Here is a 19,236-nt window from a genome sequence, read left to right as displayed (position 1 = left end):
CAAGGGAACAAGGTGAAACAATCCCGATGGATCAGATGTTCCGCCGACCCCGCAGGCAGCAAATCAGTGTCACTCAGGCTGCCGCGTTTCCCCTGCGGCCGACAAAACACTGCCACCACCGCCAGTACGAAGCACTCGGTGTCTTTGGGTGCCTCGTACCATTATCCCATAATTGTTGCTTCCTATGCGGCGAGGGCGGATGATATGGGACAGCCATGTAATAAGGGGTACCATTCACCATTCACCTCTACTCTGGTCATTTTGTTCTCCCCCGTGCCCCCCCTAGGCTCCCTTGTTCCATAAATGGTATACTGGCAGCTGGCTGCTGCGACGAAACCCACCTTGCCACATGAAGTGAAACACGCGTCTGACGCTCCTCAGTCATTCTGTCCTGTCCGGCCAACTTGTACTGGGTCATGGGGAAAACTGTGAACGTGTTTAATGTCCGCAGCGCCTAGTCGGCGCCAGAGCTCACAACACCACGCACGGGCTATTCCCGTTGACGCCGAGGCGTGGCCACTAGGCTGACGTCGGCTTCCTGCGAAACATCCTGTCGACCAGTCCATATCAATACTGGGTATGTCAGATCAGATCCAATTCCCCTCCTTCATGTTCGTTGCAATGCAATCATGTCTTCATCTCTCAAGGCACAAGAAGCAATCGATCCCGCCAACTCCCACGCTCAGAACTCCCGCAGCAAAATTATAGCTCAAACTGCCCATGTCTGAATGCTCATGCAGCTCGTCCACATGTTACCGTCCCAATGTGCTGATGCAATCCACGCCGCTATCATACCAAGTAGATCCTCCATCCCGATATTTAGTCGTCCCCTAAGCTTTCCCGGACGAGCCGCTGACACTTTCTTCGGAAACCTTTGGGATCTTCCCGCCACATCTTGGCTGCATCCACATTCGCTGGAGACTCGTCGTTTGGGGAACTCAACATACTGATGACCGATATCAGGATCGTCTCGGGGCTTTGTACGGGACTCCATCGCTCAGCGGCAGATTCATATCCGTATTGGTCATCCTCCTAGGAAAGAGACCCATTAGCCCGCGCTGGTATGGTGAGGTTGGATGGGAGATCAACTTACCGGAGGGTGCAGGATGGAGATACAGACTTCCCCGGTCGGGTAGACGTTGGGATGGAAGATGGGGGTTTCGAACTTCATTTTGGGAGGCATCAAAGGGTACTCTGGAGGGAAGGACAGGCGGGCACGAAAGAATCCTCCTGGTCCATCGTCAGCTATTCATGTGTTCAGGATCAGTGGGGGAGAATAGATCCACACCGCCGTAGTATTTGCAGTCGTCGTTGATCATGAGCATAACTTCCCACTGAAAGACGTTGTTGTCCACCAGCCCACAGCTGATCCCAGGTATATCTTTGTCCGACTGCATCTGTTTTAATTGTCTACCAAGGAGCACAGCAGCCGCTGAAGTGGAAGCCATACTGGCAGATTGACACAGACTGCGGTTTTCGTCTAGGCGCAGGCTGGACTGAGGGACAGCAGGAGGTACTATACGCGTGACCAGAGCAGCCTCGAGGGCGGCGTGGCGGAGCGTGAGCCGGAACACGGCTTCCTTGCGGAAGAACGTCTAGAGCGTTGGAGGGTTGGAGGGTTGGAGGGTTGGGAGAGGGAGGTGGTGATGGTGTCGAAAGAATTATTTGCCTGTTTGCTTGCAAAATAATAATCAGAGCCTTGAGAGAGTTCTTGTTTCTTTGCAGCGTGGGGTGTACTTGGGTGCCCAAGGATGTGATGGAAGCTAGTGGCGTTATTGCTCCGATTTGTCCGTCCCTACGGGCCATCGCTTCCACCAAATCCAGATTCGCTAATAATAACGGATGGTTTATCGAGTACTCGGCGCAGGACTTTTCATCTACATAGCAACCTAGGTATGTGATAGGAGGAGGACTCAGCCCGGGTACGACATCTGTTGCTAGCCATTTTTCTATCACCACAACACAATTCTGACCACCCACGAAAATATACTTCAATGAGAATTGTTCAAATTGCCGGTCGTAAACCTCAGATATGGGCGGACCTCCTTTACATCAGCAAACTTCTTCTTCGCGTCCTCGGTGGAGACTGAAGGAGGCACAATCACATCATCTCCCATCTCCCAGTTGATGGGGGTCGTCACTCCCTTTTTGTCACCAAGCTGGAGTGCGTCGATGACGCGGAGAACCTCAGCCGTATTCCGGCCCGTTGAAGCAGGGTAGAGCATGATCAGCCGGATCTTCTTGGCCGGGTCAATGATGAAGACAGACCGAATGGTATATGCAACGCCCTTTTCGTCAATATTGTCCAGGTCTTGTTGATCCACCATGTCGTACAAAAATGCCACTTTGCGGTCCGAGTCCGCAATGATGGGGAACTGCAGGTTCGTCTTGGAGATCTCATTGATGTCTTTGATCCACTCGTCGTGGCTGTTGAGGCCGTTGGCGCTCAGTCCAATCATCTTCACTCCTCGCTTCTCGAACTCATCTTTCAGCTTGGCAAACGCTCCTAACTCGGTGGTACAGACTGGGGTGAAGTCGGCTGGATGGCTGAACAATATGGCCCATGAGTTGTCGATGAACTTATGGAAATCAATGTCGCCATGGGTGGTTTTGGCCAGGAAGTTGGGTGCTGTGCTTCCAAGACGAAGACGAGGCTGTTCCGCGGCGGACGTAGCATACCCCCGGGTGTATCTTGCCAATGAAAATGGCTTTGTTCTGAGTGAAGGCCCGCCTCGGGCCCGAAACGTAGGACCGAATGAGTGCACGAATGATCGGGATGCATACGAGGCCATCTTAGAGAAAAGTGCCGTGATTAACGTGGAAAGCCAACTTAGATTCGGATATCTAGTACTCGAAGAGAAGGGGATCATGAAGTGATTAATAGCTCATGGTTGAATACGCAATAGAAATGGCGTCATCGGATCTTCAAGCTATTAGAGCTAGTCCCCAAACAGGTCTCTAAGGGCCCAAGATAAGCGTTATCATACTCCATAATCTATGTACATACATACATATGTACATACATATCACGAATCAGTTATCTACAAGGCATGTATAAGGCAGGATCTGATGAAACCTCGGCGCGTGGTTTCTCTCTGTGAAAGACCGTGGTGCCAACGTACCTAGGTACCTATGTAATGTAGAAACCCACAAGGTCGTTAGTGGTCATCGGAATCGGCGAGGGAAGTATACGGCGGAAGTAGAGGTTACGTCAAACCGACAGTTGAGAATTTGACAGTGCGAAACACGCTCCCCGTCGTGGAAGTATTTGAATGGGACATATTTGCAGTATCAACGAGAAAGGCAGTAAAGTAAAGTGGACTTTTCCCCACAAAGCATGCACCAAGAATCCTGCAAGGTGACAAGTCTAACCCTAGCACTCGTCACCATAGGACAAAAAGAAAGGAGAAGTCAATGTGTGATTCGGCTCGCTACATTACCAGCCCTAGTCTCCTCATTCGCCCTTTCCGACCTCGGCAAATGAATTCGCGTTTAGTTATCGTTCATGCTATAAAACTTGACGTCGGGCCTCACCGGCGCGTTCAGAGGTGCCGTGGTTGAAAATCCAGGTCTCATAGCCTTCCGTCTTGCCCCATCCGATATCCAATTCGTAATGTGTATGGTTACCGCCGTAAAAATCGTAGCCAGACTTTTTGTTATGGAAGACAATCACATTCATCGTCGGATAGACGTCCCTTAATTTTGAGACCGTGCTCTGCGTGAAATTGCTTTCGATTGGGTGCTGATTCACAAGGTCTTCAATGCCGTCGACCAGCTTCAAGAGGGCGTCAGCGATGGTTACCACGACCCTGGCGATGGCAACTGCATCGACAAGGACTTGAAGCTGGCGTTTATCCTCGGCATGACGAGTTGTGTTCACAAGATGATCGTAGTTGGGAACCGCTGCAGTTGCAGGGTGGTGAAAGTGGGTTAGAGGCGCAGCTAAGGCAGTACATATGATTGCGAGGAGTACTTTCAAGACCGGGGGTTTAAAATGCATGGTGTTGATGTCTAGCTCAGCCTGATAAGCGTCTGTGATCCTTGGATCGAACTACCAAGAGAGGCCGTCCCCAGACGGGTGGACATATTCCTTATTGACCCTCTGCAGCAGGGCGCAAGCTGGCCTTTTTCGTACTGATCGGTTGATCGACAAAGTCAATCAAGTCTCCAAGGGCGGAACTTTTGGCCATTTCCCTTAGCATGTGTGCACTGGGCAGACTGGCCTTGGAAACCGTCTCGCGTCCAGACGATTGTCCCGAAGGCGAGCCGTGCCCGCCACTTCCCGCTGGAGGTGTCATGGACCTCGTTCTCTTTCAGAGTTCTGCTAGGTCGCTTTGAGAGTGCATGGGCCGCCGGTGTTTTGCCCGAATACATATTACACGGGTGCGATCCGCGAGAAATTGAGGCGGCAGGACGGGTGAGAGTGCCTTTTCACAAAAGTAGCTGGGAACTAGGGACAACGTGTGTACCTCGTATGTAGCAGACCAATATCATGCGCTAAGTTGCCCAGTTGTGCCTCGCCTTGCCGTTCGGGAAATGCCCCCAATGCTTCGGTGAAGTTAATCAACACCCTAGTTTCCACTGCAGTTGGTCTCTCTACGTCCTTTCGGCTTAAGTCGCCCACGCAGGACAACGAACGCCGTCCAAAGTGCAGTATGCTATCCTTGACATGTCCTTTCCCAAAGAGCCGCCAATTCATCCAACATCACATCCTAGGGAACCATGTGGACATTGCTCTCCGCTTGGGGTTCTTTTAATTGCCATACCTCCAGCCACCCTCTAGCCTCATCCTCTCTCGTTGCTCTCGATCCGCCCTCACCTCTTCCAGCGTCAACCCATCGCCGCTAATTGCCCAATTCGCGCTGCTCGTTCGGTCTCTGAGACGCTTCAGTCTGTCTTTGTTGCCCTTAGAGAATATCTCTTCTATTTTCAATGGTGCAATAGGCCCAAAAACCGCATCCTCATCCATCCCTTCCTGCCGGATGAGTTGTTCCGTGAGATGGCCCGGTGTGGCCCAGTCAGGGATTGGGAATGCATTACCCTCATCGTCTGAATCTTCATCCTCCGAATCGGTTGGGATTTCTGGGAGATGAATGGCCTCTCCATTCGGATACTGTGGCGAAGACTTGACTGTCTGTATCGTCTTCTGCTGCATGAGCGATACGGGGGTCTTCGTGTGTGCTGGCGGGTTGGGGGCATCCGCGAAGGGAATCTTTCCGCCAGTGGCATATTGTTGCATCTGTGGGGGGGCAGTTCGGCTAGGAGGTTGGGGGAATTGGCTCACATGCGTCGAGGATTGCGCTTGCGTGTATGTGCCGTGGCTAAAGATCGATGGCTTCTTGCCAAGTTGTGACTGCCGGATTGGGGCACCAGAGACAACGGGGCGTGGAACGGGTTCAATCACGCTTTCTTCCTCAGTCTTCCGTCGCTTGGCGTCGCCTTGAGACGTAAGAATCCCATATTTTGAGTTCTGAGGACGAATCGTAGCCTGTTCTTCTTCCAGTGGTCGCTTCGCAGGCTTTGCGGGATTGGTAGGCAAGGGATGATTGAGTAATGAACGGCCAGTAGTTTGACCACCAAGACGCGAGGGAGGTCTGACCTGGGCAGCCTGGGCGGCTTCATGGGCCACACGATCCAACCGTTGTTGCTCTGCCTTTCGAGCCGTCTCTTGACGTTTGCGCTCAATAGCTTGCTGCTGAGCTTGTCGCTTCGCTTGTTCCGCCGCCACTCGCTCTCGTTCACGTTTCTCGGCTTCTGCACGCTGCCTCTGTTCCTGTCTTCGTGCCTCTTCCTGCTGAGCTGCTCGCTTACGTTCTAATTCTCGTTTCTGCTCCAGCTTTCTCTGGGCCTCTCGTTCATCCTGCTCTTTCTTGCGTTCTGCTGCAAGCAAAGCCCTTGGCTTTGGAGGCGCATGGACTGAAGACTTCACGGTTGCCGATGTCGTTGACTGCAGGGAGGCATTGCTAGCTTTTTTATTTAGGCCCGGGCGTTTGGGCTCCGCAGCCAGAGTTTCCTGGGCATTCGGAGCAGCTTGCGAGGAATTGACCGGCATTCTTTGAGAGAGCGTTCCGACGCGTATTGATACTGGTGCAGGCTTAGCCTTGTTGACTGGATGCTCTCTTCCCAATCTTATTGGTCGAGTTGGTCTTGCTGCCAGTTCGGTCGTTTCTTGTTCATCAGCTTGATGCTTGGGGCTTAAAGGTGGGGCCTGCTCGAAGTCCTTTTTGGCCATCTGTCCGCGTGCGAGCTTTTGCTCTGCAACTTTCTTCCTCTCCTCCTCTCGTGCCTTCTCCAGTTGATCATCCATTCGTTGCTTCAGCTGAGCCTCTTTTTCCTTTCGTTTCTGTTCTTTTTCTCTTTCTGTGGAACTGCGGGTCTTCCTTGGCTCTTTTGGGGGGTTTGCGGGTAAGGGCTTGTCTTCGATTAGTGCGTTGAGATTCGGATACATTCCAGGCATTGCATTTGAAGCGACCTTAAGAGCATTGGGGGACAAGGTTTCCAACTTGGCCGCGGCCGACACGCTTGCGCTGCTAGTAAATAGACCCTTGGCAGTCTTCATGATAGATTGCAACTTGGACTTGGAAGCGCTTAGATCGAGGTATCGCCTCGGGGAGCCTTGTGGGGTTGTTTTGCTTTGAGCCGGATTGGACACTGATATGGATTTCGCAGGGCTTGCCGGCGGTGCCATGGATGCCTTTGCAGGAGAAGCCAGAGTGGCGGTCGAGGCAGACTTAGTGTGCCCATAACCGGGCATCATTTTACCAGGACCCGGTGGCATGCGTACGGGAGTCCTCATCCGCTCGTCGTGTGCGATCAATTCGGGAGCCCGAAGGTCATATTCCTCCTCGCTATCTGATTGGGTGGCATGTGCAGTCTTGAGAGGAGATGATCCGGCAGCATCTGGAGTGGTTAATGGTTTGATCCAGTCATCGTCGTCGTCAGTCACGATCTGTATCTGCTTCCCAGATTGGGGTTCGTGACGTTGTTCATCTTGTTGCTTTAGGTCGGGCAGCACAATAGCTGAAGGAATCGACTTGGAGAGTCGTGGAGGAGGGAATTTTCCAAGCATGTCAATTTTCTCATGCAGCCTCTGCGTCGAAAGTTTAGAGTGATCTTTGGTGACTTGATTCTCGCTCTCAGAATCATCATGTCCCAGAATCTGCACATTCTCGTCATTCTCATCATCGTCATCATCTGCATCTACATCATCCATCGCAACATCCATGTTGTCGTCACGGACCGGATGCTGTGCGGTTTGACTGGAAGAAACAGTTGGCCGGAGCCCATATGCACTTGAGTGAGATCGATGTACTTGGTCGATATGACTTGTTCGTGAGATTCTGGCGCCAATACTTGATTTCAATGGCTCCCGTGCGGGCAGGGAAGCAAATGTCAGGCTGCTCTTCCTCACCAAAGGTCTGTCAGGAGTTGATTCATCAGAAGGGGAACCAATATCGTCCAACTCGGGGTGTATGTCCACTTGGTGCTCGTTTGCGGCGTCAAAAATGTCAATCTGTTGAGTCTGCAGGGATATAACCTGTGGCCTGGTCCCCGGCACTCCCACCTCCGGACCCGCTATCTTTGTTGTTTGGTCTTCTTTTGCTGAATGGAACGATCCCCCGGTAGTGCGGTGGCCCTCATCCATTGCATCGTCCATGTTATGGTCTGATATCGTTTGTGTATTGTCGGAAGATTCTTTCTGCGCTCCCTCGGGGACATTGGCGGAGTGAGGATGTGTGCTGACATCCACATCGTCCTGGCTGGCAGTGTGGTAGCCGGAATCGGTCTGTGATTTGACGGGTTGTTGTATTTGGTCGGTTTCGATCGAGACTTCGAAGCGTAGTTTCGTTTGATTTGCTTTTCTCTGGGGACTCTGACGTTTTAAAGGTTTCGAAGAGAAGACGTCGCTCAAAGGCTGCGGAACAGGGATTAGCCACTGTCGCAGCGGGTAATAAAATGTCAGCTCACTATTCGTGCATCTTGGGCGTTTCGTTTCCTTGCAGTACGAGGAGTTTTCCCTCGAAGCTTTCCTGGTGTTTTGAAGACATTGGCGACATCACTGTTTTCGGTCAGCATTTCTGCGTACGCCGCAGTTTCCTAATTTGACATACAGATAGCTCTTGTTAAATATCTCGGCCATATGCTCGTTAAGCCATTCGAGCTGGTGCTGGGCCGGATATATGACTTCTTCTTTCTCATTCTGGAGTAAGTGCAGAGCATTCTCCTTTTCGGCAGCTATCCAAGAGACTGATCCGACTGCTGTACCTTTGGTAGCCATTGTGCGCGATTATATCAACGCGCAGGAAAGAGATAATGGATTGCTGAGGACGGTGGCGTCAAGGCTTTTTCGAAGTTGTATCTCTGAATGTGAGTGGGTGCATGGTTGTCGTGGCAGGATTTCAGGCATTCAAGAACTAATCGTGAGACGAGAGACGCAAGTCCATGAAGCCGGAACATTTCGTATGTTTTGGTTACAGCCGCATTGGTACTAGCGTAGGGCACGCACTCACGTGACAAGCATGGTGTTCTTGGGTATTTTATGCCATGTCGCGCTGGGCAGTTTCAGATAATCCCCTCTGAAATTGCGTCTGTTTTCGATCGGGAATCTATGTGTCGCTTCCAAACTTTCAGACCCTAACTAAGGTAGTTCAATGCTCATTATTGTTCTACTGGAAGCCAAAAGCGGGATACGATGATTCACCGTAATATGTAGTACTTTCTGGGGCCGCTGCCGCATGCTCAGAGCCCTTACAGAATGCACGGGTTTCCGAGATTCCCCGTCTCGAAATCACCAACTATATTTTCGAGACGCGTGTATTGGACAGCGATTGGCTCGGCCCGGAATTGTCGAACTCCCGAGTACCGGCACTCCAGGCCTAGTTGGAGAAGACAGCGATCTCGGAGTTTCCCCAACCATATATCGAGTACATATTCTGCGTCGTCATTTTCTAACGACGACAATCTCTACAGATACCGTGTTCACGGTTCCCGAACTGTAGCTGGCCCCTGATCAGATCAGCACCATGCCCACCAGACATTGTGTTAATCGGCTCTCACAACAGCTAAGCTCCAGGTCGCTGTCAACTATCTCCTCTCAACCTCGGCTATGGCAGCAGGCGTTCTTGAACCATGGAAGAAGACACTTTTCTGCGACTAGAAACCGCAGGATCATGGAGATGAGCTGTTTTACTGAAGAGCAATTGACCGTGCGCGAGGCTATCCAGAAGATTTGTGCTCAATTTCCGAACGAGTACTGGCAGCAGCATGACCAAACTGAGACCGATCCCAAAGAATTACATGCTGCTTTGGCAGCTGACGGATGGCTTGGTATTGCTCTCCCAGAAGAATTTGGAGGAGCAGGATTGGGCATCTCAGAAGCGACTATGATGCTACAGACAATATCTCAGTCAGGGGCTGGCATGGCTGGAGCTCAATCCATTCACGGAAACGTCTACGCTGTCAGCTCATGCTCCTGCTCGTGTACGCTAGGGAGAAATACTTGCTAACAAGTCTCAAGACGCAACCGCTTGCCAAGTTTGGAAATAAAGAACAACTGCAGTCAACAATACCAAACATTATCAACGGCAAATGGAGGGTATGCTTCGGCGTGACTGAGCCGAACACCGGCCTGGACACGTTGAGGCTAAAGACCACCGCCACTCGTAAAGGAGACAAGTATATCATCACTGGTAAGTAGCGGCCAAAGTCTTTTTGCATCAAACGGCACGTTCACAGCGAGCCACAGGACAAAAGATCTGGATCACGTGCGCACAGGTTGCCTCGAAGATGATTCTCCTGGCTCGAACGGCGCCTCTGGAAAACGTGAAAAAGCCAAGTGAAGGACTTTCTATGTTCTGTATCGACATTGACAGATCCAACCCTGCCTTGGAACTCAAACGGATTAAGAAGATGGGCGGAAGGGCGGTCGACGCCAACGAAGTTTTCTTTGATCACTATGAGGTGCCAGAGAACACCCTCGTTGGAGAAGAGGGGCAAGGCTTCAAGATCATCTTGCATGGGATGAACGCTGAGAGATGTCTCCTAGCGGGAGAAGCGCTCGGACTCGGCTATGCAGCGGTCGAGAAGGCTGCACAGTACGCCAAGGAGAGGGTCGTCTTTGGCAGATCCATTGGGAAGAACCAAGCTATTGCACATCCCCTCGCTGACGCCTACATGAATCTGGAAGCCGCCAAGTTAGCTGCCTACCATGCAGCTCGTTTGTATGATCGAAGCAAGACGGACACCACCATCAGCCCACATGCGGTGGGAGTGGCATGCAACAGTGCCAAATATCTGGCAGCGGAGGCAGCATTCAAAGCTTGTGAAAGAGCAGTCATGAGCCATGGCGGTATGGGTTATGCCATGGAATATGATGTGGAGAGATACATGAGGGAAATCTTCGTCCCCAGAATCGCCCCGATCAGTCGAGAGATGATTCTGAACTTTGTGAGCGAAAAAGTACTCGAGCTGCCGAGGAGCTACTGAGACCATGTACACCTAAATCTACGAATATTTGTTTCAGACACATCTTTTGCCTACTGGTAGTCTTAGATCTTCTCTTCCAGCAAGAGTACAGCAGGGTGGTCAGAGTAAATTGATTTTAGTTCTGATATTCTACGCTCGGTTTCCCCGCACCAATATTTCTGATCAGTTGTGGCACATCTTGTTTCCTGCTTTGTGACAAGCCCTTTGGCACTCTGCCCGATCGATCATGTCGCGGATAGAAGAACTTCCCGATGATTTTGACGAGCGCGTCAATCTCAATGATGCCCCCAAAGAAACCTCGATCGAGGAGCTGTACGATCAGCACATCTCGGCATTCGGTCCTGAACCAAACCAAATGTCTTCCAAAAGCTTCGAGGAGATCGCGCAGGACATGAGCAAAACCCCGCTCTTCATGAACAGTCTCGACGCAGCAGCTAACGACGGTACGCCCAAATCTACGGCTGCTCAGGCATTTGGCTGAGCAACGGTGCGCAGATGGAGAGAATATAATGCTCGAGGCCATCAAAGCCTTGCAGCACGAGGGTACAAAGGCGGACGTGGCCCAGGGATTTAAAGAGCGTGGAAACGAAATGGTCGCGGAGAAGAAGTGGAAGGATGCTAAAGAGTTCTATACCAAAGGGATTGCAGTCCTGGCAGACAACGACGAGGAGAGATGGGACAAGGCCGAGGATCAGACGGCCGAGGAGAAGCTCCGGGTCTTGCTTAATGAACAGCTCCATGTCAATCGAGCTCGCTGCAATCTAGAGCTGAGTATGGCGGTCTGATCTTGACCGCAGAAGGCATGCTGACAATGCAGAAAACTACCGGTCGACCACTGCGGACTGTGCTGTTGCACTGCGTATCAATCCTTCGAACATCAAAGCGCACTACAGGTCAGCCTCGGCCTTGTTCGCCCTGGACAAAGTGCTCGAAGCGCTAGATGTGGCATCCCGCGGCGTTAAGCTCGACCCAGACAATACAGCGTTGAAGAAATTGCTGGATCAGATCAGAGGCAGGATGAAAACTAAAGAGACAGAAGACCGCCGGCGCCTGGCGGAGCTGAGAAGGAAACAGCAGGAGAGGATGGTTTTAGAGGCGGCGTTGAAGGCACGAAAGGTTACCGTGCGTGGTTCCAAACAGCCTCCAAATCTGGAAGACGCAACTATTCGATTGTCGCCAGACCCTCTATCGCCGACCAGCCTGCTAGAGTTCCCGGTCATGCTGCTCTATCCGATGCATAACCAGACAGATCTGATCAAGGCCTGGGCTGAGAAAGATGCCATCACCCATCATTTGAGCTACATTCTGCCCCTGCCGTGGGACAGTAAGAACGAGTACAAATTGTCGACGGTAGACTGTTACATGGATACAATCAGCGGCGGGCTGATGAAGGTTGGTAAGAAGTTGACTTTGTTGGAGGCGCTCTCGAACGGGAAGATCGAAGTGGTGGACGGGCTGGTGAGGATTTATGTGGTGCCAGGGCCATTGGCACCTCAATGGATAGCAGAGATGAAGCAGAAAAGAGGCAAATAGATTCTTCAACTGGCACAGTCTTTGATTCTTGTCGCATCGAGTATGTACTTGCTGATACGGTACAGCAAATGACCCAATTGCCCTTTTCACGGCCGCCACCCAGTACAGAGCCACACAAGTACTCGGCTCGTCGGTAAGGCAAGGGTGCAGCAGCCCATGTGGTATGTGGCCGCTGAGGGCCGAGCGACTCACAAGGGCCTATTCTCTCGCTTCTTTCCATCTTGACCTCGATCCCTTTTCTCCTTCTTGTTTCTTGCGCAAGCCATCCGGCTCTCTGGGTCATCCATCTCTGCCATCTGGCCAACCGTGCATCAGGCTCCCGTCATCCAGTCCCTTTCCCTGCGATTCCCCGTGCCCTGATCCCTGTCAAGGCCCCTCTTGGCCACAGACCGAGTGACGCCTGGCGCTGGTCTTCGGCTTGTTTTGGCTTGAGATTTTTGGCGTCGTTGGCGGCGACCAGCCGCTACCCGCTGTAGCGCCACTCTTCCTTTCCTGCCCGAGACGTCGTTAGTCAAAACCCAACACACCGCATCAACCCACGTTTGCTTCAAGGCTACGCTACGCTTCGCATCTTCACGAAATTCATTAGTTAGCTCCAAGGCCCAATCAAACGACTGCTAGCACATCCAGAACAGCCATGAACAACCCCGCCTTACCCATATATGCTTCCCAGAATCCAGGACCGTACGCTTTCAGCAATCCCCAGCCCAATGTCGCCTACGCCATCCCTCCTGGGACTCCCTTTGACCATGCCCAGACTCCATTTCAGCCGGGCATGATCCCAAACCACATCCAACGGCCCTTATCCCACCTTCATCAGGCCCAGCAACCTCTGTCTCAGCATCTCTATCAACAACAACTCGGCCAGATTGCTACGGGTCCGCGGCCGGAAAGTCGATCCAGCTATAGCCCACAATCCAAAGGTTAGTCAGAATCTCTCAGTGATTATGCACCGATTCTCGTAAGGAGGACTATGGACTTGTCAGAGTGCTCACTCCATGTACCCAGCAGGCCATCCCTCCAATGGGCAACCTCCTATCCCAGTCCCAGTGACCCAAGGAACCAATCCCGCCTCGAGCCCTGCCCATTTACAGTCTGTGGCCACTTCTGTCCAGTCCCTACCGTCTACGTCTGCGCCAACGCCATCAGATATGAACCTGGCGGCAAATATGGCACTTCAAGCGCAATCGAGTTCCACATTGGCTCAACAAGCGCAGATACAAAATGCCTCACAAGTGGCCCGGGCTGCTCCCCACCAGCAGCAGCAACAACAACAAATCAGCGCGGGTCCTGCGCTTTCACCGCAGTCGGCTGCGAGGGAGCGAGCGCGAGTCACTGTGTTATTGGAGATCAATACCCATTTGCTGCAAGAGGTTGTTTCATTACAGGCTCAGGGAAAGGCGGGAACCACAGCGAATCAGGGACAACAATCACCTACTTCACCCACTTCAACGACAGATCCAGCCAATGTGATTACCAACAGCCCAGGAGAACCGCCAAAATCAGCAGGGGGAACACCTCAGTCGAAGCCGCCATCACAAGAGTATGCCGAGTGCATGCGACGCCTACAGGCCAATTTGTCATATTTAGCCGCGATTGCAGATGCAAAAAAGAAGGCCAATGGAGCGTTGCCCTCGGGACCAGCCATCATGATTCCTCCGCCCAACCTGCCACAGGTAATTGAGTTGTATAAAAAATTGAATGCTTTGTTTCCCGAGGCAAGTCAATCGGCGATCAACAAGGCAATGGCGCAAGCGGCTGCTCAAAATCAGAACGCGAGCTCGAAACCTCCACCATCTTTTAACTCTGCGCAAGGGTGAACGAGCACAGTTCAATGTAGAAGATGTCATCGGAGGTTTTACATGCCGTTCGATGAAAGCGGTGGCGCCTCGCACGGCTTGCCTTGAGAGTTCTCCCGGACACCTGCCTGTTGCGGAACGGATCACTGTCGAGCAGGTCATTCCGAATGAGCTCATGGATAACAGCCTGATTCCTAGAAGATAGGATCGAATTGCTGAACATTGGAGTCGCGCGATTGCACTCCTGAGCGGTCAAGATGGTCCACTTGAGGATTGACCACCAATTCCACTGGCCATCAAATATTTCAATACCCGGTTGTTTGTGGAGATATGGCGAGGTTTCGGCTCAATCTCAGCAAATCTCAGCCAACAGAAGGCGGATGCGTACGGCAAGTCTCTCGATCTATACCACAAGAATAGCCTTGTGGCGACAATTGTAACACACAGTGGGCAAGAGGGAAAAGCCGCTAGATGAGGCGAGCGGGAATAGTGTACCATCTACATGTCAAACTTATTATTTTGGTGTCTGAAGGTGGGCCCCAAGGGCCATAACGACCCAAGCCAGACTGACTGGAGGGTTGAGATATCCCGTAGGTTGGAAATGAAAATTTACAATTCCCTGTTAGCCATGCTTGCCAGCCCCTATAGTAGTACATACCTGCTTGTAGTAGCGAGCCGGAATGAAAAATAAATGGCACGGTCAGACTGCCAGACAGCGGTAAACACTAAGTCCTTCGATGTTGGAAGGGAATCTTCATTTTACAAGTGGCTATGTATTTCGTCTACCCCAGGAGATATTGGTCTTTCATCCTTTATCAACACTGTTAGCTTTATTTAACACAGCGGCCACTTCGTCGTGGTTGAGTACTCTTCCACAACATTAGATACAGCGTCCATTCGGTGATAGACTGTGCCACTTGGTCTTCACTTGGCTCATTCGGTAGAACTCAAGAGTCAGGCTGCGGCTACAAACCGCCAAGAAGTGATGGCGGAGGGGAGAGCCGCCCTAACCGCCTCGCCGCCCTATGTGTCACTGCCCTAGGCTTCAACGCAGTTTCAGCGCAGCTCAGCCTTGTCGTGGTCTACACGCAACCTTGCAACTGCCTTACTAGGGACGTGAAAGTGCTTGCTGCCTCTGAGCCTCTCCCTCATTCCTTGGGGACTTTGGTTGCGCCTCTGGATGATATCCAGTATTTGCCCCAACTTCTCCAGGGCATCTTCTACTTGTATACCCTTTTGTGATCCTTCGAAATCGAAGTTTTCTACCAGTTTTTGGCTCACAGCCCTCTTACGCGCCCGTCATCCGAAGACCTCCAGACAACTCTTGATATCCAGACCCAGTCCGCTTGCTCACTGTAAATTACTACCGAGGCGTACCAGTGCATGCTTCCGATCTTCATCCTCCTTTCTGCATAACCGCCTCCAACGCCCTCGAGAAACCTCACCACATCCTCGCCTTTTTTCTACCTTTCCCGCTCCCACCATGTCTGCCAACGGCGAGCTTCGACTCAAGCGAAGGACAAGCCCGACCTCAGCCGTAGAAAGACCCAAAAAACAGTTAAAGCCAGAAAATGGAGTGCCAACCCCCGGCGACGCTACTCCTCAAAATGGCTCCGTGTACGACATCGAGGCCAACTCGAGCTCAGTCCCCATCATCAACCCCGTTCCCGCTGCAGGCGACTCTCCGGAATGGCAGGCTACTATAGAACGAGTGATTAAGAGTGTGGTGTCTATTCACTTCTGCCAGACATGTTCTTTTGATACCGACTTGTCCCTTTCCTCCCAAGCTACCGGATTTGTGGTTGACGCCGAAAATGGCTACATCATGACCAATCGCCACGTCGTTTGCGCCGGTCCCTTCTGGGGTTATTGTGTGTTTGACAACCATGAAGAAGTGGGTTGCCGTTTGCCTGCCCCATGGGCCTACTATTTTGACAGATTGCTGACAACAATGTAGTGCGACGTGAAACCTGTCTATCGCGACCCTGTCCACGATTTCGGTATCCTGCAATTCGACCCCAAAGCTATCAAATACATGAATGTCCAGGCACTCAAACTCCAACCGGAGTCTGCAAAAGTGGGTGTGGAAATCAGAGTGGTGGGCAACGACGCCGGTGAGAAGCTCAGCATTCTCTCCGGTGTGATTAGTCGGTTGGATCGCAATGCTCCAGAGTATGGTGAAGGCTACAGTGACTTCAACACAAATTATATCCAAGCTGCTGCTGCGGCCACGGGTGGAAGCTCCGGTAGTCCGGTGGTAAATCTAAGCGGGCATGCGGTTGCTCTGCAAGCGGGCGGTCGTATCGACGGCGCCGCCACTGATTACTTCTTACCTCTGGACCGTCCATTGCGTGCACTGCAGTGCCTTCAACGAGGAGAGCCAATCACCCGAGGGACAATCCAGACACAGTGGATGCTAAAACCGTTTGACGACTGTCGGAGGTTGGGTTTAACGCCAAACTGGGAATCAGCGGTTCGAAAGGTCCATCCGAAGGAGAACAGCATGCTCGTTGCCGAGATTGTACTGCCCGAAGGACCTGCAGACAACAAGATCCAGGAAGGAGATGTGTTGATCAAAGTCAATGGGGAGTTGTTGACATCCTTTGTCAAACTGGATGCCATTCTTGACTCCAGTGTGGGAGGGAAGGTGCATCTCTTATTCCAGCGTGGAGGAGAGGATCACGAAGTGACACTGGAAGTGGGAGACCTTCATGCAATCACCCCGGATCGATTTGTCACTGTGGCTGGCGGGAGCTTTCACAACTTGTCCTATCAGCAGTCTCGATTATACGCCATCGCCTGCAAAGGGTTGTATGTGTGTGAGGCTGCCGGCTCATTTAAGTTGGATAGTGCTCTTTCTGGATGGATCATTGACACAGTAGATCAGAAACCCACCCCGGACCTCGACGCCTTCATCGAAGTCATGAAAACCATACCTGACCGGTCTCGAATCGTCATTTCATACCGCCATATTAGGGATCTTCACACTCGGGCCACTACGATCGTACATATCGATCGGCATTGGCATCCGAAGATGAGGTTGTCGGTGAGAAATGATCAAACAGGTCTGTGGGATTTCAAAGACCTGGGTCAGGCGCTGCCCGCTGTACCACAAGTGCCAAAGTCGGCAGATTTTATTCAGCTCGATGGCGTCAATCTGCCTGCCGCGGCCGAAATTATCCGTTCGTTTCTTAAGATCACCTGTTACATGCCCGTTAAGATTGATGGATACCCTCAAGCACGAAGAACAGGTTTTGGATTGGTGATCGACGCCGAGAAAGGCCTGGTGGTGGTATCCCGAGCCACCGTTCCGTACGACCTCTGTGACATTACCGTGACTGTTGCAGATTCGATCCAGATCGAGGGCAAGGTGGTGTTTCTCCACCCGCTGACCAACTATACGGTGATCCAATATGATCCGTCGTTGGTGCACGCGCCAGTCCAGACCGCGAAGCTATCCACCGAGATGATTAAGCAAGGCGCCGACACGATCTTTGTGGGGTTCAACCAAAACCATAGGGCCGTGGTTGCAAAGACCACGGTCACGGATATTACAGCGGTTGGTATTCCTGCCAATGCAGCCGCTCCGAGATACCGGGCGGTCAACCTTGATGCGATTACCATCGACACGGGTTTATCTTCCCAGTGTGCATCTGGTGTGCTGATGAGCGCGGATGGCGTGGTGCAAGCTCTCTGGCTCACCTACATGGGTGAGAGAAGCCAAGGCAGCCATAGAGACACGGAATACCATCTAGGCTTAGCTACAAGCATGATCAAACCGGTGGTTGATCAAATACGGTCTGGCATTATACCGAAGCTTCGGATTTTGAACATGGAGTCCTACGTGGTCCAGATGTCACAGTGTCGGATCATGGGGGTCTCGGAAGAATGGATCTCTAAAGTGGCCAAAGCCAACCCGTCGCGGCATCAATTGTTCATTGTGAGGAAAGTGGACTGCGGTCCAGCCAACGGACCTAGTGATGGACAACTCCTGCAAGAGGGGGACATCATCCTCACGCTGAATGGGCAACTTATTACCCGGGTCAGTGACTTCGATATCATGTATGACAAGGAATGGCTCGATGCGCTCGTTGTCCGGAAAGGCAAGGAGATTCGCCTCCGGGTGCCCACTGTACCTACAGAAGACCTGGAGACGTCGCGGGCAGTGATCTTCTGCGGAGCTGTTCTCCAAAAGCCACACCATGCGGTCAGACAGCAGATCAGCAAGCTTCATTCGGAGATCTATGTCAGTGCTAGGAGTCGAGGGTCGCCGGCCTATCAATACGGGCTGGCACCTACAAATTTTGTTACCCATGTCAATGGGGTGAAGACTCCTGACTTGGACGCATTCGTCAAAGAAGTCAACAAGATTGAGGACAACACGTACTTTCGGCTGAGGGCAATGACCTTCGACAACGTGCCGTGGGTGGTGACGATGAAAAAGAACGATCATTACGTAAGTTGTCGCGATGCAATGGCAGTGTGATGGATACTGACAAGACCGCCTGAATAGTTCCCCATGTCCGAGTATGTCAAAGACCCAACCAAAGCCAATGGGTGGAAAGTGATCTCCTACGGCCCGCGGGGCAGAAAGATAAAGGGCGAAGAGGGAGCGCCGATGACTTCAGATTCAATGAGCGCCGAGGACGACGGGCTCAGCGACGGAGAGGAAGGTCCGGATAGAGGTTGATGTTAGAGGACATGGTTTAAAGACTCACCCTAGACGGGCAAGTTGGGGGAATGAAGAGGAGTTGGGTTATCATTTCCCTCTCCTGGAGAAATCAACCCCAGTGTAATAAAGACTTGTAGAGACACAGTGCATAACCAGCTCGCCAGGTTGGCTCCCATTAGTGGCAACTGGGGCCCGACGCGAGGCTCGAAGGTGAAGGCTGAAGGCTGAAGGCCAAGTAGAAACGATGCCAAGGGACTTGGAGCATTATTATCACATGTCAAAAAGGTACCACCGTTACTCCGTGCTCCGTACTTGCACCCCCCTCCAATAGATGAAACCCGCGGTGGATTGGCATTAACCTACAGTAGGCTTCCGCCCAGAATGGCCAAATCAGGGGTTGTTTTGAGAACCACAGGCCATAAAGACGAGATGGACTTCGTCGGAGACCGACAGGCAGCTTTGGGCCAGCGTGTTCATTTGGATGCAAGAGAAATATGTACTGTACTGTTAGATACAACGAACAAGTAGGGGACGAATGCGAGCGGTGGGCTGATGGTAGAGCACGCGACCATTTTGGCGAGGATAATGGAAGACAGCAGAAAGTACTGGATAGGGGATCAATAATATCCCGATTCCCAAGGGCCAGCAGGCACCCTTGACCTCAGCACCAGGGAGCGAGGACAATTGCGTCAGAGGGAAGAGCGAGTGTTGGGAAGGGGGGCGCCCTTCTAGCAAGTAAGGGACTGG

General features: G+C 51.9%; 8 protein-coding genes across 8 annotated transcripts; 4 read left to right on the top strand and 4 right to left on the bottom strand.

Annotated features, from left to right (window-relative positions):
* Positions 1–819: 819 nt before the first annotated feature.
* Positions 820–1,448, bottom strand: A1O5_08971 (ubiquitin-conjugating enzyme E2 15; the record flags this gene model as incomplete). The annotated part of the gene is made up of 3 exons (XM_007749551.1): positions 820–1,032; positions 1,094–1,230; positions 1,289–1,448. 3 exons carry the CDS (start codon positions 1,446–1,448, stop codon positions 820–822), a joined length of 510 nt encoding a protein of 169 aa, XP_007747741.1.
* Positions 1,449–1,991: 543 nt separating this feature from the next.
* Positions 1,992–2,792, bottom strand: A1O5_08970 (peroxiredoxin (alkyl hydroperoxide reductase subunit C); the record flags this gene model as incomplete). The annotated part of the gene is made up of 1 exon (XM_007749550.1): positions 1,992–2,792. One exon carries the CDS (start codon positions 2,790–2,792, stop codon positions 1,992–1,994), a length of 801 nt encoding a protein of 266 aa, XP_007747740.1.
* A 716-nt stretch (positions 2,793–3,508) lies between these two features.
* On the bottom strand, positions 3,509–4,000 carry A1O5_08969 (uncharacterized protein; the record flags this gene model as incomplete). Its single annotated transcript, XM_007749549.1, has 1 exon — positions 3,509–4,000. The coding sequence occupies one exon, from the start codon at positions 3,998–4,000 to the stop codon at positions 3,509–3,511; it is 492 nt and encodes a 163-aa protein (XP_007747739.1).
* A 753-nt stretch (positions 4,001–4,753) lies between these two features.
* On the bottom strand, positions 4,754–8,278 carry A1O5_08968 (uncharacterized protein; the record flags this gene model as incomplete). The annotated part of the gene is made up of 3 exons (XM_007749548.1): positions 4,754–7,915; positions 7,969–8,059; positions 8,112–8,278. The coding sequence occupies 3 exons, from the start codon at positions 8,276–8,278 to the stop codon at positions 4,754–4,756; spliced, it is 3,420 nt and encodes a 1,139-aa protein (XP_007747738.1).
* Positions 8,279–9,170: 892 nt separating this feature from the next.
* Positions 9,171–10,485, top strand: A1O5_08967 (acyl-CoA dehydrogenase; the record flags this gene model as incomplete). The annotated part of the gene is made up of 3 exons (XM_007749547.1): positions 9,171–9,458; positions 9,518–9,689; positions 9,746–10,485. 3 exons carry the CDS (start codon positions 9,171–9,173, stop codon positions 10,483–10,485), a joined length of 1,200 nt encoding a protein of 399 aa, XP_007747737.1.
* Positions 10,486–10,711: 226 nt separating this feature from the next.
* Positions 10,712–12,018, top strand: A1O5_08966 (uncharacterized protein; the record flags this gene model as incomplete). The annotated part of the gene is made up of 3 exons (XM_007749546.1): positions 10,712–10,928; positions 10,981–11,256; positions 11,303–12,018. The coding sequence occupies 3 exons, from the start codon at positions 10,712–10,714 to the stop codon at positions 12,016–12,018; spliced, it is 1,209 nt and encodes a 402-aa protein (XP_007747736.1).
* A 637-nt stretch (positions 12,019–12,655) lies between these two features.
* A1O5_08965 (uncharacterized protein) lies at positions 12,656–13,838 on the top strand (the record flags this gene model as incomplete). The annotated part of the gene is made up of 2 exons (XM_007749545.1): positions 12,656–12,941; positions 13,027–13,838. The coding sequence occupies 2 exons, from the start codon at positions 12,656–12,658 to the stop codon at positions 13,836–13,838; spliced, it is 1,098 nt and encodes a 365-aa protein (XP_007747735.1).
* A 1,462-nt stretch (positions 13,839–15,300) lies between these two features.
* A1O5_08964 (Pro-apoptotic serine protease) lies at positions 15,301–18,507 on the top strand (the record flags this gene model as incomplete). The annotated part of the gene is made up of 3 exons (XM_007749544.1): positions 15,301–15,711; positions 15,775–18,273; positions 18,331–18,507. The coding sequence occupies 3 exons, from the start codon at positions 15,301–15,303 to the stop codon at positions 18,505–18,507; spliced, it is 3,087 nt and encodes a 1,028-aa protein (XP_007747734.1).
* Between the last annotated feature and the right edge of the window lie 729 nt (positions 18,508–19,236).

Source organism: Cladophialophora psammophila (assembly GCF_000585535.1).
Source record: "Cladophialophora psammophila CBS 110553 chromosome Unknown aczJe-supercont1.15, whole genome shotgun sequence".
Taxonomy (NCBI): domain Eukaryota; kingdom Fungi; phylum Ascomycota; class Eurotiomycetes; order Chaetothyriales; family Herpotrichiellaceae; genus Cladophialophora; species Cladophialophora psammophila.
Note: the sequence above shows the minus strand (reverse complement) of the source record. Positions and strands in the feature narration are given on the sequence as shown.